At 45.8% G+C, this 24,262-nt stretch overlaps 1 protein-coding gene across 1 annotated transcript in view; it reads right to left on the minus strand.

Annotated features, from left to right (window-relative positions):
- The window catches only part of pinx1 (PIN2 (TERF1) interacting telomerase inhibitor 1), a 60,843-nt gene extending 36,949 nt beyond the window's left edge, over positions 1 to 23,894 (minus strand). The window contains exons 1-5 of the mRNA XM_064991758.1: positions 23,850 to 23,894; positions 22,874 to 22,983; positions 22,498 to 22,590; positions 22,171 to 22,252; positions 18,125 to 18,223 (exon numbers count right to left, since the gene is read on the minus strand). Of these exons, the coding sequence (XP_064847830.1) occupies positions 18,125 to 18,223; positions 22,171 to 22,252; positions 22,498 to 22,590; positions 22,874 to 22,983; positions 23,850 to 23,868 (403 nt within the window). The 5' untranslated portion in view covers positions 23,869 to 23,894. The remainder of the gene's footprint in view (positions 1 to 18,124; positions 18,224 to 22,170; positions 22,253 to 22,497; positions 22,591 to 22,873; positions 22,984 to 23,849) is intronic.
- Between the last annotated feature and the right edge of the window lie 368 nt (positions 23,895 to 24,262).

Below are 24,262 nucleotides of genomic sequence, written 5' to 3' on the forward strand. Positions count from 1 at the left end.
TTTGTATTGTTAATTTAACTTTTATTATCTATTTCACTTGCTTTGTCAATGTTAACACGTTTCCCATGCCAATAAAGCCCCTTGAATTGAATTGAGAAACAGAGAGAGAGAGAGACAGAGAGAGAAAGAGTGAGTGTCGTCTCAATTTTGTTTATTTCACTTTCTTTGGCAATGTCAACACATTTCCGATGCCAATAAAACTATATTGAATTGAGAGAGACACAGAGAGAGAGAGAGAGAGAGAGAGAGAGACAGAGAGAGAGAGAGAGAGAGAGAGAGTTTTACAGACAGAGAGGAGAGGTGTTTTATAAGGCTGAGGTATTACATTAGACAGAGAGAGAGGAGAGGTGTTTAAAAGGCTGAGGTATTACATTAGACAGAGAGAGGAGAGGTGTTTATAAGGCTGAGGTATTACATTAGACAGAGAGAGGAGAGGAGAGGTGTTTATAAGGCTGAGGTATTACATTAGACAGAGAGAGGAGAGGAGAGGTGTTTATAAGGCTGAGGTATTACATTAGACAGAGAGAGGAGAGGTGTTTATAAGGCTGAGGTATTACATTAGACAGAGAGGAGAGGTGTTTATAAGGCTGAGGTATTACATTAGACAGAGAGAGGAGAGGTGTTTATAAGGCTGAGGTATTACATTAGACAGAGAGAGGAGAGGTGTTTATAAGGCTGAGGTATTACATTAGACAGAGAGGAGAGGTGTTTATAAGGCCGAGGTATTACATTAGACAGAGAGGTGTTTATAAGGCTGAGGTATTACATTAGACAGAGAGGAGAGGTGTTTATAAAGCTGAGGTATTACATTAGACAGAGAGGAGAGGTGTTTATAAGGCTGAGGTATTACATTAGACAGAGAGGAGAGGTGTTTATAAGGTGAGGTATTACATTAGACAGAGAGAGGAGAGGTGTTTATAAGGCTGAGGTATTACATTAGACAGAGAGGAGAGGTGTTTATAAGGCTGAGGTATTACATTAGACAGAGAGGAGAGGAGAGGTGTTTATAAGGCTGAGGTATTACATTAGACAGAGAGGGGAGAGGTGTTTATAAGGTGAGGTATTACATTAGACAGAGAGGAGAGGTGTTTATAAGGCTGAGGTATTACATTAGACAGAGAGGAGAGGAGAGGTGTTTATAAGGCTGAGGTATTACATTAGACAGAGAGGGGAGAGGTGTTTATAAGGCTGAGGTATTACATTAGACAGAGAGGAGAGGTGTTTATAAGGCTGAGGTATTACATTAGACAGAGAGAGGAGAGGTGTTTATAAGGCTGAGGTATTACATTAGACAGAGAGAGGAGAGGTGTTTATAAGGCTGAGGTATTACATTAGACAGAGAGAGGAGAGGTGTTTATAAGGTGAGGTATTACATTAGACAGAGAGAGGAGAGGTGTTTATAGGGCCGAGGTATTACATTAGACAGAGAGGAGAGGTGTTTATAAGGCTGAGGTATTACATTAGACAGAGAGGAGAGGTGTTTATAAGGCTGAGGTATTACATTAGACAGAGAGAGGAGAGGTGTTTATAAGGCTGAGGTATTACATTAGACAGAGAGGAGAGGTGTTTATAAGGCTGAGGTATTACATTAGACAGAGAGAGGAGAGGTGTTTATAAGGCTGAGGTATTACATTAGACAGAGAGGAGAGGTGTTTATAAGGCTGAGGTATTACATTAGACAGAGAGAGGAGAGGTGTTTATAAGGTGAGGTATTACATTAGACAGAGAGAGGAGAGGTGTTTATAAGGCTGAGGTATTACATTAGACAGAGAGGAGAGGAGAGGTGTTTTATACATTTCATATGCATATACGTCTACCAGGGCCATCATTACTCTAGATATTTAGTCTGACTTCTGACTCCCTTCTTGTTTTGTTTTGCTAAAGGCGTTTGAGGAAAAACACAAGTCAAATATAGACGCTACAGGCTGCATTCTCGTTGATACGACCAGATACTTTCCTGTTGTCAGGAAAACACCCCCCCCCCCCCCGACGACATCCCCCCCCCCCCCCTTACCTCACCTGGCTTGGGAGCGCCGCCTGTCGCCACTCAGTACCTACTTCCTGTTTTCTCTCCTCGAGCCTCCATCTGACACCCTACTTCCTACATAGTGCACATAACCCATAGGGGATCTTGTCAAAACAAGTGCACTACGTAGAGAATAGTGTGCCATTTTCATTTTCGGAGCCACTCTTACGTTAAATCAGAGGTCGCTTCCTATTTTCTGTTTGGTCCATCTGGCATGTCCATTTACAGCCCCCCCCCCTTTACACGACCCTACCTAATAACACCAGACCCTAATCTCTCCACCAGGCCCCGAACGCTCCCAAATGGCACCCTAACCTCTGTATAGTGCACTATAGAGTCAAAAGAAGTGCACTATGTAGAGAATAGGCTACCATTTGGAATACAAACCCTCATTTACTCCCGTTGTGCTCCTAATAGATAAAAGCGGGGAGATGGATATAGGATGGGGACAGATTGGGAATGAGTACACAGTAGTACCACGGTCCAAATATATAGTGCACTACTTTATCAGATCAGAACCATTATAATCAAATATATAGTGCACTACTTTATCAGATCAGAACCATTATAATCAAATATATAGTGCACTACTTTATCAGATCAGAACCATTATAATCAAATATATAGTGCACTACTTTATCAGATCAGAACCATTATAATCAAATATATAGTGCACTACTTTATCAGATCAGAACCATTATAATCAGTGCACTACAAAAGGAATAGGGTGCCATTTTGTACATGGCATGGGATGCTCTCCCATAGCCCCCCCCCTGACAGCCCGTTGCTGTTGTTGACCTTTCACCCCAGTTCTTAAAGAAGAAACTCATTAACCCCCAGACGGAGATGGAAGAACGATCACACAATTCTTCCAACATGCTGTTGTTTCCTCCTCAGTCCTCAGGACAACCTTGTTGACCCCAGATGAACCATCAGAGTTTACCCTCCTCCTCCTCTTCCTCCTCCTCTTCCTCCTCCTCCTCCTCCTGTCTGATGAACAGTTTGCCAAGTGTGGAACAACTGGTTAACGATTTAATTTAACCGTTTAGTAATTAAGAATTGAGGCTGTGTTACCTAACCACTTGTTAGTTGGCTCAATCCACGAGTGCCCGTACACACACACACACGCACACGCACACACACACACACACATGCACACACATACGTGCACACACACACACAAAGCTTAACAGCAGCTAGAATGTGCAGCAGGAATGTTGACCCGAGTGTGTTGCCATGGCCACCTGAGGGACGCTCTCCTGTCACTGGCTGGACCACATGCTCCTCCTACGAAACACCCCTTCTCTGAAACGTGATAGGTCCACTCCGAACCTGCCTGCTTGAATTGATGCTTGACGGGTTTGTTACTGGCTGCATCAAGCTGTCTCACACTACAGAAACAGGAGATAGACTAGTGTCCTGTCCAGGGGGTGTCCTGGTACATCAAGCTGTCTCACTACAGAAACAGGAGCTTGGCTCATATGGGCTGCTGTGGCTCAGACAAGGCTACTCGGGGTTGGGGAGAGAGCTCGACCAATCACAGACCTAGCTTGCACCAAATGGCACCCTAATACCTATTTAGTGCAGTACTTTGACAAGGGCCCAGAAAGAATATGGTGCTATTTGGGATGCTCAGTCAGTTTGGATCGCCACGACGAACCAGACATCGAGCCACACCTCTTTGCATGTTACCGGTTTCTCCTTGCCTGTGGAAGCGTCCTCTTGTCAGGGGTTTGAAGCATTGCCAGCTTAATGTTAAGGCCAGGTAATGGATTAGGAAGAGTTGAGCTGTTTATATCTGAAGTTGAAAAGGTTGCTGCTTCCTTCCTTCCTTCCTTCCTTCCTGCCTTCCTTCCTGCCTTCCTTACTGCCTTCCTTCCTTCCTGCCTTCCTTCCTTCCTTCCTGTCTGCCTTCCTTCCTGTCTGCCTTCCTTCCTGCCTGCCTTCCTGTCTGCCTTCTATCCTTCCTGTCTGCCTACCTTCATGTCTGTCTGTCTGCCTACCTTCATGTCTGTCTGTCTGTCTGCCTACCTTCATGTCTGTCTGTCTGCCTACCTTCATGTCTGTCTGTCTGTCTGCCTGCCTTCATGTCTGTCTGCCTGCCTTCATGTCTGTCTGCCTGCCTGCATGTCTGTCTGTCTGCCTGCCTTCATGTCTGTCTGTCTGCCTGCCTTCATGTCTGTCTGTCTGCCTGCCTTCATGTCTGTCTGTCTGTCTGCCTTCATGTCTGTCTGTCTGCCTGCCTTCATGTCTGTCTGTCTGCCTGCCTTCATGTCTGTCTGTCTGCCTGCCTTCATGTCTGTCTGTCTGCCTTCATGTCTGTCTGTCTGCCTTCATGTCTGTGTCTGTCTGCCTACATTCATGTCTGTGTCTGCCTACATTCATGTCTGTGTCTGCCTGCCTTCATGTCTGTCTACCTTCATGTCTGTCTGTCTGCCTTCATGTCTGTCTGCCTGCCTTCATGTCTGTCTGCCTGCCTGCCTTCATGTCTGTCTGTCTGCCTGCCTTCATGTCTGTCTGTCTGTCTGCCTTCATGTCTGTCTGTCTGCCTTCATGTCTGTCTGTCTGTCTGCCTTCATGTCTGTCTGTCTGTCTGCCTTCATGTCTGTCTGTCTGTCTGCCTTCATGTCTGTGTCTGTCTGCCTACATTCATGTCTGTGTCTGCCTACATTCATGTCTGTGTCTGCCTGCCTTCATGTCTGTCTGTCTGCCTTCATGTCTGTCTGTCTGCCTTCATGTCTGTCTGTCTGCCTTCATGTCTGTGTCTGTCTGCCTACATTCATGTCTGTGTCTGTCTGCCTACATTCATGTCTGTGTCTGCCTACATTCATGTCTGTGTCTGCCTACATTAATGTCTGTGTCTGCCTGCCTTCATGTCTGTCTGCCTGCCTTCATGTCTGTCTGTCTGTCTGTCCTGCATATGCATTGTGATTCTCGTGATTCTATATGCATTGTGATTCTCGTGACTCTATATGCATTGTGATTCTCGTGATTCTATATGCATTGTGATTCTCGTGATTCCATATGCATTGTGATTCTCGTGATTCTATATGCATTGTGATTCTCGTGATTCTATATGCATTGTGATTCTCGTGATTCTATATGCATTGTGATTCTCGTGATTCTATATGCATTGTGATTCTATATGCATTGTGATTCTCGTGATTCTATATGCATTGTGATTCTCGTGATTCTATATGTAGTGTGATTCTTGATATTCTATATGTAGTGTGATTCTCATGATTCTATATGCATTGTGATTCTCATGATTCAATATGTAGTGTGATTCTTGATATTCAATATGCATTGTGATTCTCATGATTCTATATGCATTGTGATTCTCATGATTCAATATGTAGTGTGATTCTTGATATTCTATATGTATTGCGATTCTATATGCATTGTGATTCCCGTGATTCTATATATATATATTGTGATTCTATATGTATTGTGATTCTCATGAATCTATATGCATTGTGATTATCATGATTCTATATATATTGTGATTCTATATGTAGTGCGATTCTCATGATTCTATATGCATTGTGATTCTATATGTAGTGTGATTCCCATGATTCTATATGTAGTGTGATTCTCGTGATTCTATATGCATTGTGATTCTTGTGATTCTATATGTATTGTGATTCTTGTGATTCTATATATATTGTGATTGTTGTGATTCTATATATATATATTTTGTGATTCTATATGCATTGTGGTTCTCGTGATTCTATATGCATTGTGATTCTCGTGAGTCTATATGTAGTGTGATTCTCATGATTCTATATGCAGTGTGATTCTAGTGATTCTATATGTATTGTGATTATCATGATTCTATATGCAGTGTGATTCTCGTGATTCTTTTTGTATTGTGATTATCATGATTCTATATGTAGTGTGATTCTCATGATTCTATATGTAGTGTGATTCTCATGATTCTATATGTAATGTGATTCTCAATGTAGTGTGATTCTCATGATTCTATATGCAGTGTGATTGTCATGATTCTATATGTAGTGTGATTCTCATGATTCTATATGCAGTGTGATTATCGTGATTCTATATGCAGTGTGATTATCGTGATTCTATATGCAGTGTGATTATCGTGATTCTATATGCAGTGTGATTATCGTGATTCTATATGCAGTGTGATTATCGTGATTCTATATGTAGTGTGATTCTATATGTAGTGTGATTCTCATGATTCTATATGCAGTGTGATTCTATATGCAGTGTGATTCTATATGTAGTGTGATTCGTTACTGTGATTTTAAATGTGATGTTCCAAACATACTGTTCACATTCATGGAGAAAAAAAAGCTCTCTATTTAAAAAGATGGAGAACAATCTATAGGATGAAAAATACCAGCAGTTACAACTGAACTAGCGCTAGCTAACGCTGCCTACAGTAGCAAAACCTATCTTGCTGGTCTGTTGTTGATGCCCTGTCCTGGCTGAGCTGGACTGCTCTCCCTCACGGTTCAACCCAGTGTTCAGGATCGATGGCCTTCGTTTCATTTGTGAGGAAAGGTACTGGCGCGTCTCTGCTATATAAACCCAGCCTCCACTCACATCCAGGCACAGTGTATCTGAGCCCACAGGCTACGGAGAGATTCTTTATGACTACACTCCCTGGCTTCAAAAAGCTGTCTCTCCGATCTGTTGTTGTTGATGTCTTGTCCTGGTTGGGGATTGATGGCCTTCGTTAGCTGAGAAAGGCCACTCCTCTCCTCCTCCCAGACCCAGGCTCTCTGCTGCACAGGCCATTTAGGACACACTCCAGCTCCAGGCCTAGTGTGTCCGACCCCACAGCATAAACCAGTAACCCACTTTTATCATCTGTCCAACCATTTATCAGCTGTCAGGCTGTGGAGGTGACTGATATGAGAGTGTAACTGCAATACTGACCTCACTTAGCCTGGCTTCACCTGACCTGGCTTCACTTGGCCTCACCTGACCTGGATTCACCTGACCTGACCTGGCTTCACCTGGCCTGGCCTGGCTTCACCTGGCCTGGCCTGGCTTCACCTGGCCTGGCCTGGCTTCACCTGGCCTGGCCTGGCTTCACCTGGCCTGGCCTGGCTTCACCTGGCCTGGCCTGGCTTCACCTGGCCTGGCTTCACTTGGCCTCACCTGACCTGGCTTCGCCTGACCTGGCCTGGCTTCGCCTGACCTGGCCTGGCTTCACCTGGCCTGGCTTCACCTGACCTGGCTTCACTTGGCCTCACCTGACCTGGCTTCACCTGGCCTGGCCTGGCTTCACCTGGCCTGGCCTGGCTTCACCTGGCCTGGCCTGGCTTCACCTGGCCTGGCCTGGCTTCACCTGGCCTGGCCTGGCTTCACCTGGCCTGGCCTGGCTTCACCTGGCCTGGCCTGGCTTCACCTGGCCTGGCCTGGCTTCACCTGGCCTGGCTGCCTAGTTGACAGAGACACAGTGTTGTAGTGGAGGCTATACGCTGTATACCCACGTATGCTCCTTAAACCCCACGGATGCGTAGCAAAGTAGTGTGTCCAATAATAATGTTTAGAAATAATCCTCTACGAAAACCAAAATGGTCCAAACCTCATGTCTCGATTGTAATCCGTTCAAAAGTTCTTGGAGTTTAACCCTTGTAGGAATTAGAATTAGGAAAGGGAAATCAATGGAGGCCAGAGGATTTTTTATTTAATTATAATTTATTTATTTTTAAATTAGGAAACCAATTCGTTTTCAAGCACTTTCATTTCCATGATTGTCGACTCATTTTCTCATGGCTCTCGTCCCTCTGCAGAAGACAAATGGTAAGCAATATGTTTGGAACATCGAATCGCAATACATATCGTATCGCCAAGTATCGTGAGCTCCCTGGAAATTCCCAGGCCTACTGGATTCTGTGGCTCATTAATTAAATTAAAGGAATCCTTATTAAAAGAACACAACTCTCTCCAGCCGCACACTGTCTTCATGTGACAACCATCCTAAATCACACCCTATTCCCCATGTAAGGTGTTAGCGGGATGCCATTTGGGAGGTAGCCTAGTGGTGAGAGCATTGAGCTAGTAACCGGAAGGTTGCTGGATCGAATCTCCGAGCTGACAAGGTACAAATCTGTCGTTCTGCCCTCTGAACAGGCAGTTGATAGGCCGTCGTTATAAATAAGAATTTGATCTTAACTGACTTGCCTCGTTAAATAAAAGACTTCTCTTCATCTGGCCATTCATTTGTTAGTTGTCAGATTAGTCCATCTGTCTGGGGGTGAACCCGTGGTGATTGGCTGAGTGGTTTAAAGCCATGGTGATTGGCTGAGTGGTTTAAAGCCATGGTGATTGGCTGAGTGGTTTAAAGCGATGGTGATTGGCTAATCTGGTTTTTTTTTTGTTTTTTTTGGCAGGAGTCACTCTGATTGGCACTCAGCTGTTTCCATATCGACAGTGACCTTGGCACCCACTAGGTATTCCATAACACTTCCTTGGCAACCTGCAGTAGCTGCCTAACGATAGATCCTGCCATGATGTTGAAACATTTAGAAAGGGAGTGCAAAAATAGAAAACGATAAATCTTTTTCTTTATCTCAACTAAGGGGCTACGTCCCAAATAGCACCCTTTGCCCTATTACAGTGATCATTCGTTGACCAGGGCAGGGCTCATAGGCCCAAAAGCAGTGTACTACGTAGGGGAAATAGGGCGTGATTTTAGTCTAGGTCTCACACGCGTTTTTTTGTCAAGCAAAAGGGAAGGTACAAAGTGGTGCACAGACCCCCCTTACGCAATCAACTTCGTCGAGATAAGTTGACTTTTCTTGTCGGCCGATTTGGCAGGGGAACTGTGAAGGGGAACTGTGAAGGCAGCTGTTTAGCCTGTTGTCTGACTCTTTTATTAAAGAACGTGAAACAACATGTTTGCTGCTTTTCATTAAATCATGTATAGCTGTTCTTTATATGACCAATTATATATATATATATATATATATATATATATATAAATATAGATAATATATAGATATATATATATAAATAATATATAGATATCTATATATATATAATTTGGTCGGGGCGGCAGAGTGGTTAGAGCGTTGGACTAGTAACCAGAAGGTTGCAAGTTCAAACCCCCGACCTGACAAGGTACAAATCTGTCGTTCTGCCCCTGAACAGGCAGTTAACCCACTGTTCCCAGGCCGTCATTGAAAATAAGAATATGTTCTTAAATCACTTGCCTAGTTAAATAAAGGTAAAATAAAATAAATTTAAAGTTCTGAAAATGAAACATTTAATGTGGTGGGGAAAACATCTGGTAAAAGGCTCGACGTTTCAGTTAAAACCGACTGTCAAATTATTCGAAAATGGAACCGTTGTGATTTATATAAAGACAGAAAGGTACCGACAGCCTCTGACTAAAGGGCTCTACTGGGCCACACTGGGCTCTCAGTCATCATTATTCACAGAACTCCAGATTCAAATCAAGGCACAATTATCCGCTTCGGTATTGACATCAGTGAGCAGGCTTTCCCATTGGAGGAGAGAGCAGGCTTTCCCATTGGAGGAGAGAGCAGGCTTTCCCATTGGAGGAGAGAGCAGGCTTTCCCATTGGAGGAGAGAGCAGGCTTTCCCATTGGAGGAGAGAGCAGGCTTTCCCATTGGAGGAGAGAGCAGGCTTTCCCATTGGAGGAGAGAGCAGGCTTTCCCATTGGAGGAGAGAGCAGGCTTTCCCATTGGAGGAGAGAGCAGGCTTTCCCATTGGAGGAGAGAGCAGGCTTTTCCAGTGGAGGAGAGAGCAGGCTTTCCCATTGGAGGAGAGAGCAGGCTTTCCCACTGGAGGAGAGAGCAGGCTTTCCCACTGGAGGAGAGAGCAGGCTTTCCCATTGGAGGAGAGACATGGGTAGGCTTACCAACAGAAAACATCTATAAACCGAAAATTTGGACCACGCAAATCCAACGTTTATATAAAATGTCTGCCATTTTAACAGTCTAAGTAAATGTAATATAGGACAACATTACAAAATCCATTTGTCCTATGTCGTTTCATTTAGTCTCATTATAATACGGACAATGTAGGCCATTACAAAAGAACAGAATACCACATTGTAAGTTGACTGTGTAGGCTATTCCATTAAAGATCTATCCGAGGATCAGCTTAAAGTCAAAGGGCATCTTTTAAAACTATTTTTGATACTCTCCTCATGTCTTGATAATTATGAATGAGAATGTAAGTCCGTTTGGTTGATGAAAATATCATAGTATTTTTCCATCTCTCCCATTGGTTCCCATTTTCATTCCAAAAAAAAGATGCATCAGTGACTCACAAGACCATAACAGTGGAATGATGCAACGTGCTGCTTCGCCCAAGCTGGCGAGGACAAGACCATAACAGTGGAATGATGCAACGTGCTGCTTCGCCCAAGCTGGCGAGGACACAAGACCATAACAGTGGAACGAGGCAACGTGGTGCTTCGCCCTAGCTGGCGAGGACACAAGACCATAACAGTGGAAAGAGGCAACGTGCTGCTTCGCCCTAGCTGGCGAGGACACAAGACCATAACAGTGGAATGATGCAACGTGCTGCTTCGCCCAAGCTGGCGAGGACACAAGACCATAACAGTGGAACGATGCAACGTGCTGCTTCGCCCTAGCTGGCGAGGACACAAGACCGTAACAGTGGAACGAGGCAACGTGCTGCTTCGCCCTAGCTGGCGAGGACACAAGACCATAACAGTGGAACGAGGCAACGTGCTGCTTCGCCCTAGCTGGCGAGGACACAAGACCATAACAGTGGAACGAGGCAAAGTGCTGCTCCGCCCTAGCTGGCGAGGACACAAGACCATAACAGTGGAACGAGGCAACGTGCTGCTTTGCCCTAGCTGGCGAGGACACAAGCGAAGCCATTGAAAAAAAATGAATTACAAGGAAATACAGATGTTTAGCTTTTGAACATGCTATAGGCCTATATTTTTTTAGAGGAGGCAGGTAGCCTGGTGGTTAGAGGAGGCAGGTAGCCTGGTGGTTAGAGGAGGCAGGTAGCCTGGTGGTTAGAGGAGGCAGGTAGCCTGGTGGTTAGAGGAGGCAGGTAGCCTGGTGGTTAGAGGAGGCAGGTAGCCTGGTGGTTAGAGGAGACAGGTAGCCTGGTGGTTAGAGGAGACAGGTAGCCTGGTGGTTAGAGGAGGCAGGTAGCCAGGTGGTTAGAGGAGGCAGGTAGCCAGGTGGTTAGAGGAGGCAGGTAGCCTAGTGGTTAGAGGAGGCAGGTAGCCTAGTGGTTAGAGGAGGCAGGTAGCCTAGTGGTTAGAGGAGGCAGGTAGCCTAGTGGTTAGAGGAGGCAGGTAGCCTAGTGGTTAGAGGAGGCAGGTAGCCTAGTGGTTAGAGGAGGCAGGTAGCCTAGTGGTTAGAGGAGGCAGGTAGCCTAGTGGTTAGAGGAGGCAGGTAGCCTAGTGGTTAGAGGAGGCAGGTAGCCTAGTGGTTAGAGGAGGCAGGTAGCCTAGTGGTTAGAGGAGGCAGGTAGCCTAGTGGTTAGAGGAGGCAGGTAGCCTAGTGGTTAGAGGAGGCAGGTAGCCTAGTGGTTAGAGGAGGCAGGTAGCCTAGTGGTTAGAGGAGGCAGGTAGCCTAGTGGTTAGAGGAGGCAGGTAGCCTAGTGGTTAGAGGAGGCAGGTAGCCTAGTGGTTAGAGGAGGCAGGTAGCCTAGTGGTTAGAGGAGGCAGGTAGCCTAGTGGTTAGAGGAGGCAGGTAGCCTAGTGGTTAGAGGAGGCAGGTAGCCTAGTGGTTAGAGGAGGCAGGTAGCCTAGTGGTTAGAGGAGGCAGGTAGCCTAGTGGTTAGAGGAGGCAGGTAGCCTAGTGGTTAGAGGAGGCAGGTAGCCTAGTGGTTAGAGGAGGCAGGTAGCCTAGTGGTTAGAGGAGGCAGGTAGCCTAGTGGTTAGAGGAGGCAGGTAGCCTAGTGGTTAGAGGAGGCAGGTAGCCTGGTGGTTAGAGGAGGCAGGTAGCCTGGTGGTTAGAGGAGGCAGGTAGCCTGGTGGTTAGAGGAGACAGGTAGCCTGGTGGTTAGAGGAGGCAGGTAGCCTGGTGGTTAGAGGAGGCAGGTAGCCTGGTGGTTAGAGGAGGCAGGTAGCCTAGTGGTTAGAGGAGGCAGGTAGCCTAGTGGTTAGAGGAGGCAGGTAGCCTAGTGGTTAGAGGAGGCAGGTAGCCTAGTGGTTAGAGGAGGCAGGTAGCCTGGTGGTTAGAGGAGGCAGGTAGCCTAGTGGTTAGAGGAGGCAGGTAGCCTAGTGGTTAGAGGAGGCAGGTAGCCTAGTGGTTAGAGGAGGCAGGTAGCCTAGTGGTTAGAGGAGGCAGGTAGCCTAGTGGTTAGAGGAGGCAGGTAGCCTAGTGGTTAGAGGAGGCAGGTAGCCTAGTGGTTAGAGGAGGCAGGTAGCCTAGTGGTTAGAGGAGGCAGGTAGCCTAGTGGTTAGAGGAGGCAGGTAGCCTAGTGGTTAGAGGAGGCAGGTAGCCTAGTGGTTAGAGGAGGCAGGTAGCCTAGTGGTTAGAGGAGGCAGGTAGCCTAGTGGTTAGAGGAGGCAGGTAGCCTAGTGGTTAGAGGAGGCAGGTAGCCTAGTGGTTAGAGGAGGCAGGTAGCCTAGTGGTTAGAGGAGGCAGGTAGCCTAGTGGTTAGAGGAGGCAGGTAGCCTAGTGGTTAGAGGAGGCAGGTAGCCTAGTGGTTAGAGGAGGCAGGTAGCCTCGTGGTTAGAGGAGGCATGTAGCCTAGTGGTTAGTGGAAGGAGGCAGGTAGCCTAGTGGTTAGAGGGGGCCGGTAGCCTAGTGGTTAGAGGAGGCAGGTAGCCTAGTGGTTAGAGGAGGGAGGGAGCCTAGTGGTTAGAGGAGGCAGGTAGCCTAGTGGTTAGAGGAGGGAGGCAGGTAGCCTAGTGGCCAGAGAAGGCAGGTAGCCTAGTGGCTAGAGGAGGCAGGTAGCCTAGTGGTTAGAGTAGGCAGATAGCCTAGTGGTTACAGGAGGCAGGTAGCCTAGTGGTTAGAAGAGGCAGGTAGCCTAGTGGTTAGAGGAGGCAGGTAGCCTAGTGGCTAGAGAAGGCAGGTAGCCTAGTGGCTAGCGGAGGCAGGTAGCCTAGTGGTTAGAGGAGGCAGGTAGCCTAGTGGTTAGAGGAGGCAGGTAGCCTAGTGGTTAGAGGAGGCAGGTAGCCTAGTGGTTAGAGGAGGCAGGTAGCCTAGTGGTTAGAGGAGGCAGGTAGCCTAGTGGTTAGAGGAGGCAGGTAGCCTAGTGGTTAGAGGAGGCAGGTAGCCTAGTGGTTAGAGGAGGCAGGTAGCCTAGTGGTTAGAGGAGGCAGGTAGCCTAGTGGTTAGAGGAGGCAGGTAGCCTAGTGGTTAGAGGAGGCAGGTAGCCTAGTGGTTAGAGGAGGCAGGTAGCCTAGTGGTTAGAGGAGGCAGGTAGCCTAGTGGTTAGAGGAGGCAGGTAGCCTAGTGGTGAGAGGAGGCAGGTAGCCTAGTGGTTAGAGGAGGCAGGTAGCCTAGTGGTGAGAGGAGGCAGGTAGTCTAGTGGTTAGAGGAGGCAGGTAGTCTAGTGGTTAGAGGAGGCAGGTAGCCTAGTGGTTAGAGGAGGCAGGTAGCCTAGTGGTTAGAGGAGGCAGGTAGCCTAGTGGTTAGAGGAGGCAGGTAGCCTAGTGGTTAGAGGAGGCAGGTAGCCTAGTGGTTAGAGGAGGCAGGTAGCCAAGTGGTTAGAGGAGGCAGGTAGTCTAGTGGTTAGAGGAGGCAGGTAGCCTAGTGGTTAGAGGAGGCAGGTAGCCTAGTGGTTAGAGGAGGCAGGTAGCCTAGTGGTTAGAGGAGGCAGGTAGCCTAGTGGTTAGAGGAGGCAGGTAGCCTAGTGGTTAGAGGAGGCAGGTAGCCTAGTGGTTAGAGGAGGCAGGTAGCCTAGTGGTTAGAGGAGGCAGGTAGCCTAGTGGTTAGAGGAGGCAGGTAGTCTAGTGGTTAGAGGAGGCAGGTAGTCTAGTGGTTAGAGGAGGCAGGTAGTCTAGTGGTTAGAGGAGGCAGGTAGTCTAGTGGTTAGAGGAGGCAGGTAGTCTAGTGGTTAGAGGAGGCAGGTAGTCTAGTGGTTAGAGGAGGCAGGTAGTCTAGTGGTTAGAGGAGGCAGGTAGTCTAGTGGTTAGAGGAGGCAGGTAGTCTAGTGGTTAGAGGAGGCAGGTAGTCTAGTGGTTAGAGGAGGCAGGTAGTCTAGTGGTTAGAGCGTCGGGCTTCTAACTGAAAGGTTGCTGGATAGAATCCCCCGAGCTGACAAGGTAAAAATCTGTCGTTCTGCCCCTGAACAAGGCAGTTAACCCACTGTTCACCGGTAGGCTGTCATTGTAAATAAGATGTTTTTCTTAACTGACATGCCTAGTTAAATAAAAGGTTCAATTTAAAAATATATATATATTTTTAGCCTGTACAGTTTTGGACTATCCTTTTCGTAATGTGTGAGACGTCAAAACCCTCTAGAAAAACCTTAATTTTGCTGGACTCCAGGAAGAGTAGCCGCTTAATGTGGATCCATGATAAATACAACAGCTGTTCACTTTACTGTCGGGTGGCAGCTTTAAAATACTGCAGCTTTATTGCAGCTTAAAAAAAAAATATATATATATATATGTTACATTCCCATGACACCCAAAAGACAGTTCTAGTTTTAGGTCAAATAAAAAAAAAAAGGCACAGAAACTACAAGTAGGTTGCTAATGAACAATAACTAGGCCCAATGGATTGTCTTTGAACTGCCAGATCTGAATAAATAGGTTGGATGGATGGCTTCGATGGTCTTTTAAGTCTTTAATATGACAAATCATTACAAACATTCTGCTTAAAAATGATTATGCACTGCTTCCCCCTCTTGCTCTTATAGGAACACGCCTCGTTAGCGACTTTACTGGTGGTTATCAACGGCGCTGGTTCCAGATTTGTGACAACGTTGTGTTGACCTGTATATTAGCGACCTAGCTCTCACCGTGGCAATTTGACTGGTGGAACTCATGGGCACATTCCCAATGGCTGCCTTGTATTGTGATGCAATCACTTCCAGGGTCATTTTGGAATGTTCATTCAAATGATGCGGCTCATGCAGCGGAATGTTCATTCAAATGATGCGGCTCATGCAGCGGAATGTTCATTCAAATGATGCGGCTCATGCAGCGGAATGCATTTTGGAATGTTCATTCAAATGATGCGGCTCATGCAGCGGAATGCATTTTGGAATGTTCATTCAAATGATGCGGCTCATGCAACGGAATGCATTTTGTTTGTAGTGTCAGTTGAGCTGACTGAACAAATCACAGCACGGATGGAAGGGTGCACTTCCTGCTTTTACTTCCTGGCATCGGCCTCGGTCGAAAATATACAGGTTTAGATAACGTTGTCACAAATCTGGGACCAGCGTCGTTGCAAACTAGCTTAGCTGGTCCGCAGACACGCTCGCAGACACGCTCGCACTCGCAGACACGCTCGCACTCGCAGACACGCTCACAGGAGTGTTTAGCGTGTGTGTCTTGAGAGCAGGCCTGATGGAGGCTTTGAAAGCCAGGACAGTAGGGGAAAAGGTTTAAAGCAATAAATAACCAGTGTTATCAGGAGCCTGCTGGAGGAAGAGGATACAGCTGGAGGAACATGACTGGACTGGGGCCTGAGACGGCCAACTGGAGGGGAGGTAGCTGGAGGGGGGGGGTAGCTGTAGGAACATGACTGGACTGGGGCCTGAGACAGCTGTCTAGGGGGGTAGCTGTAGGAACATGACTGGACTGGGGCCTGAGACGGCCAACTGGAGGGGAGGTAGCTGGAGGAGGGGGTAGCTGGAGGAACATGACTGGACTGGGGCCTGAGACGGCCAACTGGAGGGGAGGTAGCTGGAGGAGGGGGGTAGCTGTAGGAACATGACTGGACTGGGGCCTGAGACGGCCAACTGGAGGGGAGGGGGGTAGCTGTAGGAACATGACTGGACTGGGGCCTGAGACGGCCAACTGGAGGGGAGGTAGCTGGAGGAGGGGGGGTAGCTGTAGGAACATGACTGGACTGGGGCCTGAGACGGCCAACTGGAGGGGAGGTAGCTGGGAGGGGGGGGTAGCTGGAGGAACATGACTGGACTGGGGCCTGAGACAGCCAACTGGAGGGGAGGGGGGGGTAGCTGGAGGAACATGACTGGACTGGGGCCTGAGACAGCCAACTGGAGGGGAGGGGGTAGCTGGAGGAACATGACTGGACTGGGGCCTGAGACGGCCAACTGGAGGGGAGGGGGGGTAGCTGCAGGAACATGACTGGACTGGGGCCTGAGACAGCTGTCTAGGGGGGGGGGTAGCTGTAGGAACTTGACTGGACTGGGGCCTGAGACAGCTGTCTAGGGGGGTAGCTGTAGGAACATGACTGGACTGGGGCCTGAGACGGCCAACTGGAGGGGAGGTAGCTGGAGGAGGGGGGGTAGCTGTAGGAACATGACTGGACTGGGGCCTGAGACAGCTGTCTAGGGGGGGGGTAGCTGTAGGAACTTGACTGGACTGGGGCCTGAGACAGCTGTCTAGGGGGGGGGGGGGTAGCTGTAGGAACTTGACTGGACTGGAGCCTGAGACAGCCAACTTGAGGGGAGGTAGCTGTAGGAACATGACTGGACTGGGGCCTGAGATGGTTGGGCGAGGCACGAGAGACGCGAGGGGGTGGGCTAGTTGCTCCTGAAGGCTTTGAGCCTGGAAAACCGTCTGGGAACCCAGAGGCGTGGTAGCGGCAGGTCCAGCAGATGTTTATTTATCTTAGCCGTTTGGTCTTCTTATCCCGACGCAAACGTGCCTTTGCTCTTTCACTACTTCAATAAAGTGTCCCACTCCGCCCGCCCCAACCCCACCCCCCGCCCTCAAACTCCTTGGCAGGGGCTCAAAACAGTGTTCAGATGTTATCAATGTTTTGGTCTGATAAATAAATAAAAAATAGTTTTTGTAAGGTCGGGACTGTTAAGAAATGCGAGTTGTCATTCTTCTGAGAACCTGCATCTTTCGGACATCTGATCAGTTTAAGTTAGCCGAAATACGAATAGATATCGAAACGGATAAAATGCAAAGAAATGGAATGAATAGAACCCCCTCCCCCCATTCAAGTCAATGATTTGTCAGTTCTATTCACTGTATTTCTACGTATTTAATACAACACGAAAGATAAAGTCCAGATAAATAACTGGCGCCTGGACACGTTTGGAAAATTGCGTTAATGTCAGAATAATATGTTGGGTTGTATAACGTTACGCTTCGGTTTCCTGTTCAACTGTTAAAAGACGTGTGTATCGGTCTGCCGGACACGAAACCGATCTAAAACCGGAACAGGAAATCCACCAAAGCATTCTCAGATGACTTTCTTTCTACCTGAAAATACCTCTGATCTTTTGGGACCACTGTCTCCTCTCCTTCCGTGTTGAACTAATAAGCATGTCGTTTAATTATGTTGCCGGGTCATTGATCTACAAGTCATTCTGAATGCCGAACAACCCCAACGAAACTATCAGTCCCTACATAGTGCACTACTTTAGACCAGGGCCCTATAGAGTGCACTACTTTAGACCAGAGCCCTATAGAGTGCACTACTTTAGACCAGAGCCCTATAGAGTGCACTACTTTAGACCAGGGCCCTATAGAGTGCACTACTTTAGACCAGGGCCCTATAGAGTGCACTACTTTAGACCAGAGCCCTATAGAGTGCACTACTTTAGACCAGAGCCCTATAGAGTGCACTACTTTAGACCAGGGCCCTATAGAGTGCACTACTTTAGACCAGGGCCCTATAGAGTGCACTACTTTAGACCAGGGCCCTATAGAGTGCACTACTTTAGACCAGGGCCCTATAGAGTGCACTACTTTAGACCAGAGTCCTATTCCCTACATAATACACTACTTTAGACCAGAGCCCTATTCCCTATATAGTGCACTACTTCAGACAAGGACCCTATTCCCTACATAGTGCACTACTTCAGACCAGGGCCCCGTGGCACCCTATTCCCTACATAGTGCACTACTTCAGACCAGGACCCTATGGGGAAGGGAGACAACAGAGGTGAAAACTCCACTCCGTCAGTGTTTTCACTCGGATGCCTTTTCAGATGTAACCATGTCCATCTCAATGTGACTTCTCTGCTTAAATAAAACATTTGATAAAAACCTTTGGTGAACTTCATGTAGTGGACCCTCTTCCTGGACGTCTTTGCCTTCTCCTCCAGGCTGAAGGACTTCTCCTGCTGTTTCTCCACTGGTGGGGCATCTACAAACAAAACCATGACGATCAAAACCTTTAAAACCTCTTAGATGTTAGGTCTCCTACATTTATTTTTCTTTCATTTTACCTTTATTTAACCAGACAAGTCCGTTAAGAACAAATTCTTATTTTCAATGACGGCCTACCGGGGAACAGTGGGTTAACTGCGTTGTTCAGGGGCAGAACGACAGATTTGTACCTTGTCAGCTCGGGGATTCGATCTGACAACCTTTCGTTTACAAGTCCAACGCTCTAACCACTAGGCTACGCTGCTACCGGACTTTGAGTGGTTCTGACTGACATCTTGGTGTACAAAGTGCTCTGTGAACATCGTAGAGGCCCGGTCCTTGTAACACCAGTAAGACCCATCTGTCTGCTCTGAAACTCTCAGTGGCGCTTGCAAAGACCATACGAAAACAGGAGAAGTGGTAGTTTCATCTTAATGAGATGTTCTCGGTCAGATTTAGGAGCTGCCAACGGGAAGAAAATAAATACTAAGTCATTTTATGGGATTGAAACACATGGTCACATACGTACGAAAGCACTTTGTGATTAAAGCTGTAATGAGTTTGCAGACATTTAAAAAGTGTTTCTGTGCCGCTCAGCGGACTTATAGAATTTTCTTCTATGTTGTCAGAATATGAAAAAGTGCCAACTAAGTGTATATATGTATATATATATATATATATTTTTTTTTTAAGCATTTGTCATTTCAAGCCCTATTGCCACTTTTATTGAGTAGGGGAGAAAAAAAAATAATCTCACAATTTTTTTTATTTTCATAATATTTGTACTGTATACTTGAGCTTGTGACGACACCTCAGCAATTTACACCTCTTCTTACCAGAAAGTTCCAGAACTTTATAAAACTACGCAACATTACCAGTCTATACCAGTTGTTTATATCTCGTGAAAAATACATTTGTTTGAGTATGTCTATTTAGACGGAAATCTACATTTTGGCCGACCATTCGAGCTTGTCTAACCAACCATAACTACACTAGCTTCTGTACGTGGCTTTAGATACACATGTATGCTAAATATGGCTTACATTAACTATTTTATGTAATGAATGGTGTCAACATGTGCCAAGGAATCTACAATCTCACTCTTCTCATCCATCTCTGCACCCCAACTGACCAGTTAAAAGTGGATTGAAAACCAATAGCCCCATTGTCTTACAGCGACATTTAACCTCAACCACCTTTCTGTGAATGGTGCAATAGCACCCCCTAGTGGGCTACTACTTCCCAGTGAATGATACTGGGGGCTACATCTATCTTGTAAATGTTACAAAGGCACAGTAGCACCCCCTATGTACATAATCCTGGAACACCTGGTCACTTTTTCAGCAGTATATCACACGGTTGGCTTGCCTCTGAAGCTAAGCAGGGTTGGTCCTGGATGGGAGACCAGATGCTACTGAAAGTGGTGTTGGATGGACAGTAGGAGACACTATTTCCACTGGTCTAAAATAAAATATCCCAATGCCCCAGGGCAGTGATTGGGGACATTGCCCTGTGTAGGGTGCCATGTTTCGGATTAGACGTTAAATCCCCCTCTCCCCTGTAACTACTCCCTATTTGTTTATTTTAAACTAGGCAAGTCAGTTAACAAATTCTTATTTACAATGACAGCCTACCCCGGCCAAACCCGGACGACGCTGGGCCAATTGTGCACCACCCTATGTGATACAGCCTGGATTTGAACCAGGGCCTGTAGTGACGCCTCAAGCACTGAGATGCAGTGTCTTAGACCGCTGCGCCACTCGGGAGCCCTTTCATATGTATATACTCTACATATCTAGTCAAGGCCTATTGCTGTATGTACACTACCCTATCCTACAGATATACTACATTTTCTATCTACATACTGTCCATAATGTATATACCAGAGGGTGAGCGATTAATTGGAATGGCCGATTATTTAGGGGCGATTTCAAGTTTTATAACAATCGGAAATCTGTATTTTTGGAAACTTGATTTGGCCGATTTTTTTTTCCACCTTTATTTAACGAGGCAAGTCAGTTAAGAACACAATCTTATTTTCAATGACTGCCAAGGAACAGTGGGTTAACTGCCTTGTTCAGGGGCAGAACGACAGATTTGTACCTTGTCCGCTCGGGGGATTCAATCTTGCAACCTTACGTTTAACTAGTCCAACGCTAAAACCACCTGCCTCTCATTGTACTCCACGAGGAGCCTGCCTGTTACGTGAATTCAGTAGAAGCCAAGGTAAGTTGCTGGCTAGCATTAAACTTCTCTTATAAAAAAACATCAATCAATCATAACCACTAGCTAATTACACATGGTTGATGATATTACTAGTTTATCTAGCGTGTCCTGCGTTGCATATAATCGATGCGGTGCGTATCGTTGCTCCAATGTGAACCTAACCATAAACATCAATGCCTTTCTTAAAATCAACACACAGAAGTATATAATTTTAAACCTGCATATTTAGCTAAAATAAATCCAGGTTAGCAGGCAATATAAACCAGGTGAAATTGTGTCACTTCTCTTGTGCTCATTGCACGCAGAGTCAGTGTATATGCAACAGTTTGGGCCGCCTAATTTGCCAGAGTTTTACGTAATTATGACATAACATTGAAGGTTGTGCAATGTAACAGCAATATTTAGACTTATGGATGCCACCCATTAGATAAAATACGGAACGGTTCTGTATTTCGCTGAAAGAATAAACATTTTATTTTCGAGATGATAGTTTCCGGATTCGACCATATTAATGACCTAAGGCTCGTATTTCTGTGTGTTATTATGTTATAACTAAGGCTATGATTTGATAGAGCAGCCTGACTGAGCAAGGGTAGGCACCAGCAGGCTCATAAACATTCATTCAAACAGCACTTTCCTGCGTTTTGCCAGCAGCTCTTCATTGTGCGTCAAGCATTGCACTGTTTATGACTTCAAGCCTATCAAATCCCGAGATGAGGCTGGTGTAACCGAAGTGAAATGGCTGGCTAGTTAGTGGGGTGCATGCTAATAGCGTTTCAAACGCCACTCGCTCTGAGACTTGGAGTAGTTCCCTTTGCTCTGCATGGGTAACGCTGCTTCGAGGGTGGCTGTTGTCGATGTGTTCCTGGTTCGAGCCCAGGGAGGAGCGAGGAGAGGGACGGAAGCTATACTGTTACACTGGCAATACTAAAAAGTGCCTATAAGAACATCCATAGTCAAAGGTTAATGAAATACAAATGGTAGAGAGAGAAATAGTGCTATAACTACTACCTAAAACTTCTTACCTGGGAATATTGAAGACTCATGTTAAAAAGGAACCACCAGCTTTGTTCTCATGTTCTGAGCAAGGAACTGAAACGTTAGCTTTCTTACATAGCACATATTGCACTTTTACTTTCTTCTCCAACACTGTGTTTTTGCATTATTTAAACCAAATTGAACATGTTTCATTATTTATTTGAGGCTAAATTGATTTTATTTATGTATTATATTAAGTTAAAATAAGTGTTCATTCAGTATTGTTGTAATTGTCATTATTACAAATACCTTTAAAAATATAAATATATATATTTTATTTATTTTTTAAATCGGCCGATTAAATCGGTAATTAATCGGTATCAGCTTTTTTTTGGTCCTCCAATAATCGGTATCGGCGTTGAAAAATCATAATGGGTCGACCTCTAGTCTATACATTCCAACACGTACACACACTCTCTCTGGACTGACATTGCTAGTCCTAATATTTATACATTTCTTAATTGTTGTGAATCGTTAGATATTACTGCACCGTTGGCGCTAGGAACACAAGCATTTTGCTACAATCGCAATCACATCTGCTAAATGTGGGCCACTACCTTCCCCTGAATGGTACAACAGCACCACCTAGTGGGTCAGTCACGCATATATGACGAGTGAGTTTATGAACAGAGTAATGCACGTTGTATATTATTCTGTCCTTCTGTTTGTCTGGGTATTTACCATTGGCAGTGTTTTGACCATGGCAGTTGTTGAGGTCTGCCAGGAGCTGGTTAAAGTCATCCTGATGGGCGATCCAGTTGTCCTGGAAACAAAACAAATTAGATCAAAACTAGGACATAACTTGGGAGGACACATTCCTTGATAAAACACTGTACATCACTGCAGTCTTGAGTATTCTGGGTCGCATCAACTAGAAACCAAAATAACTAAGAAGAAAAACTGACTGAAACGGGAAACCTGAACTTGATAATGATCATTTTCGTTTTCTGTTGAAAAACATTTTGTTGACAGTGTGCCTTAATGAACACAACCCAGTTGTCCACTCACCTCGTGGCTGGCAGTGGTTCCCAGCCCTAGCTGGTTGTTCTTCACTTTGACTTTGATGTGTTCTGTGGAGCCCTGCTCAGTTCTCCCCAGGCCCTGGTAGAGACAGATGAACATGTCATTCCGAATGACGCCAAAACAGTTAGATACAGGCTCTTCAATTTGTATCGCCTCGATTCCTCTCTCCTTTTCCAAACGAATTGGAGAGGGTGGGACCTTGGACCTTCTCCTCCAATACAGTTGAAAAGGAAGCGAGGAGAGAGGATGCAAGAAGGGAAGCCCAGGAAGACTAATTGTCTTGAGATAGAGCTACAGTGGCATACCGTCACTAGTATACTGTTAGTTTATCAGTGGTTTGCTAAGACAAAACCCACAGTACCTTTCCCTTGGACCAGCCCATTCGCTCCAGCATCTTCTGGCCGAACTTGGACTCGTCTTTACTCCACGCGCTGTTCCGCGGGTCAACAGACCACTTCTGTTTTCTCCGGGCTAAAAACAACAAACCATATTAGAATTTTAAAAATAACACAATACCTACTTTATTGGTTCATTTGCACGGACATTTTAGGCTGTCAACAGTACCCAACCTGACAACACTAGTCACAGGCTGGGAGCAGTTAGAGGGGTAAAGTGCCTTGGTTATTAAGGACACAGCGGCGGCACGTAGCGTACAGAAAACTAAATCGGTCTCGCTTGTAGATCTGATCCATGCTTTTGCGGCGGATTTGCCCACTAACGTTATCATCGGATGCATTCGCATGGACCCAGAGGTAGTTTACCGGTAAACCCGAAACAAACTGCTTTTGACCACTTGAACTTCAGAAATTGCCAACAAAGACAAGTTAGTCAGCACTCAATCAAGTAAAATATATTTACTCCGGCGAGTAACGGTAGTATATTAAAACCAGTCACTAAACAACATCAGGGGAAAAAGCAACATTCTCGACCAGAACTAGTTAGCTGGGTAACGTTAATTAACTGTCTGTCAAAAGGTCGCAACATTATATAACTAATCACATTGGTAATGATCAGAAACGAGACAAGACACCGTAAATATACCAACATATTTGGCCCTAAAAAAATGTTATTTATTAACTTAGGTTGTCAAGTTGTTTAGCTAGTTGAGGTTTACTAGTAACTTGCTAGTTACCGGTAATAAAATGTGATTGTGGTTAGCATTATGCTAGCTAGCCCGACAGACTTTCGAACCGCACATGTCTTTAAAAGTGCCTCAGTACATAACTTGCACTAAATCGATGTTGACTTCTTCAGACAACATGACACACCCAAGTATTTTTGTTTCTCTAATGTATGAAACACAATATTTTGGCTAAAACATTCGAAGTAGCACTTACGTTCTGCAAGCATGGACATGATGGGGTCTTTAAACACGTTGACGGAAGTCCGCAAGGGTGCTCTAAAAGTGCCTGTATAAAATGTTACCTACTTTTCATCTCTGTCGAGAACTAAATGCACACACTGTTGATTCATAATAATATGATTGTCATTTAGCTATCTACATAGCTACAATCGATTATTTTTCTCTCTTCTAAAAACAAATGTACGTGTTGTTGTTGTTTTTTACCTGAGCGAAGTGTAAATGGTGTTTTACAACACGAGGTGGCGACAAGGCGTCGTTATACAAATAACTATCAAAATGCAGTGCAATCTGGGCTCCTTGGGACGTCCACACCCTCCCTCAACGTTAACTATAACTATAACTACCTAAACTATTTTAAATGTAAACTTCAATGAGGGGTAGGGACAT

The sequence above is a fragment of the Oncorhynchus masou genome, chromosome 16 (assembly GCF_036934945.1).
Source record: "Oncorhynchus masou masou isolate Uvic2021 chromosome 16, UVic_Omas_1.1, whole genome shotgun sequence".
Lineage (NCBI taxonomy): Eukaryota > Metazoa > Chordata > Actinopteri > Salmoniformes > Salmonidae > Oncorhynchus > Oncorhynchus masou.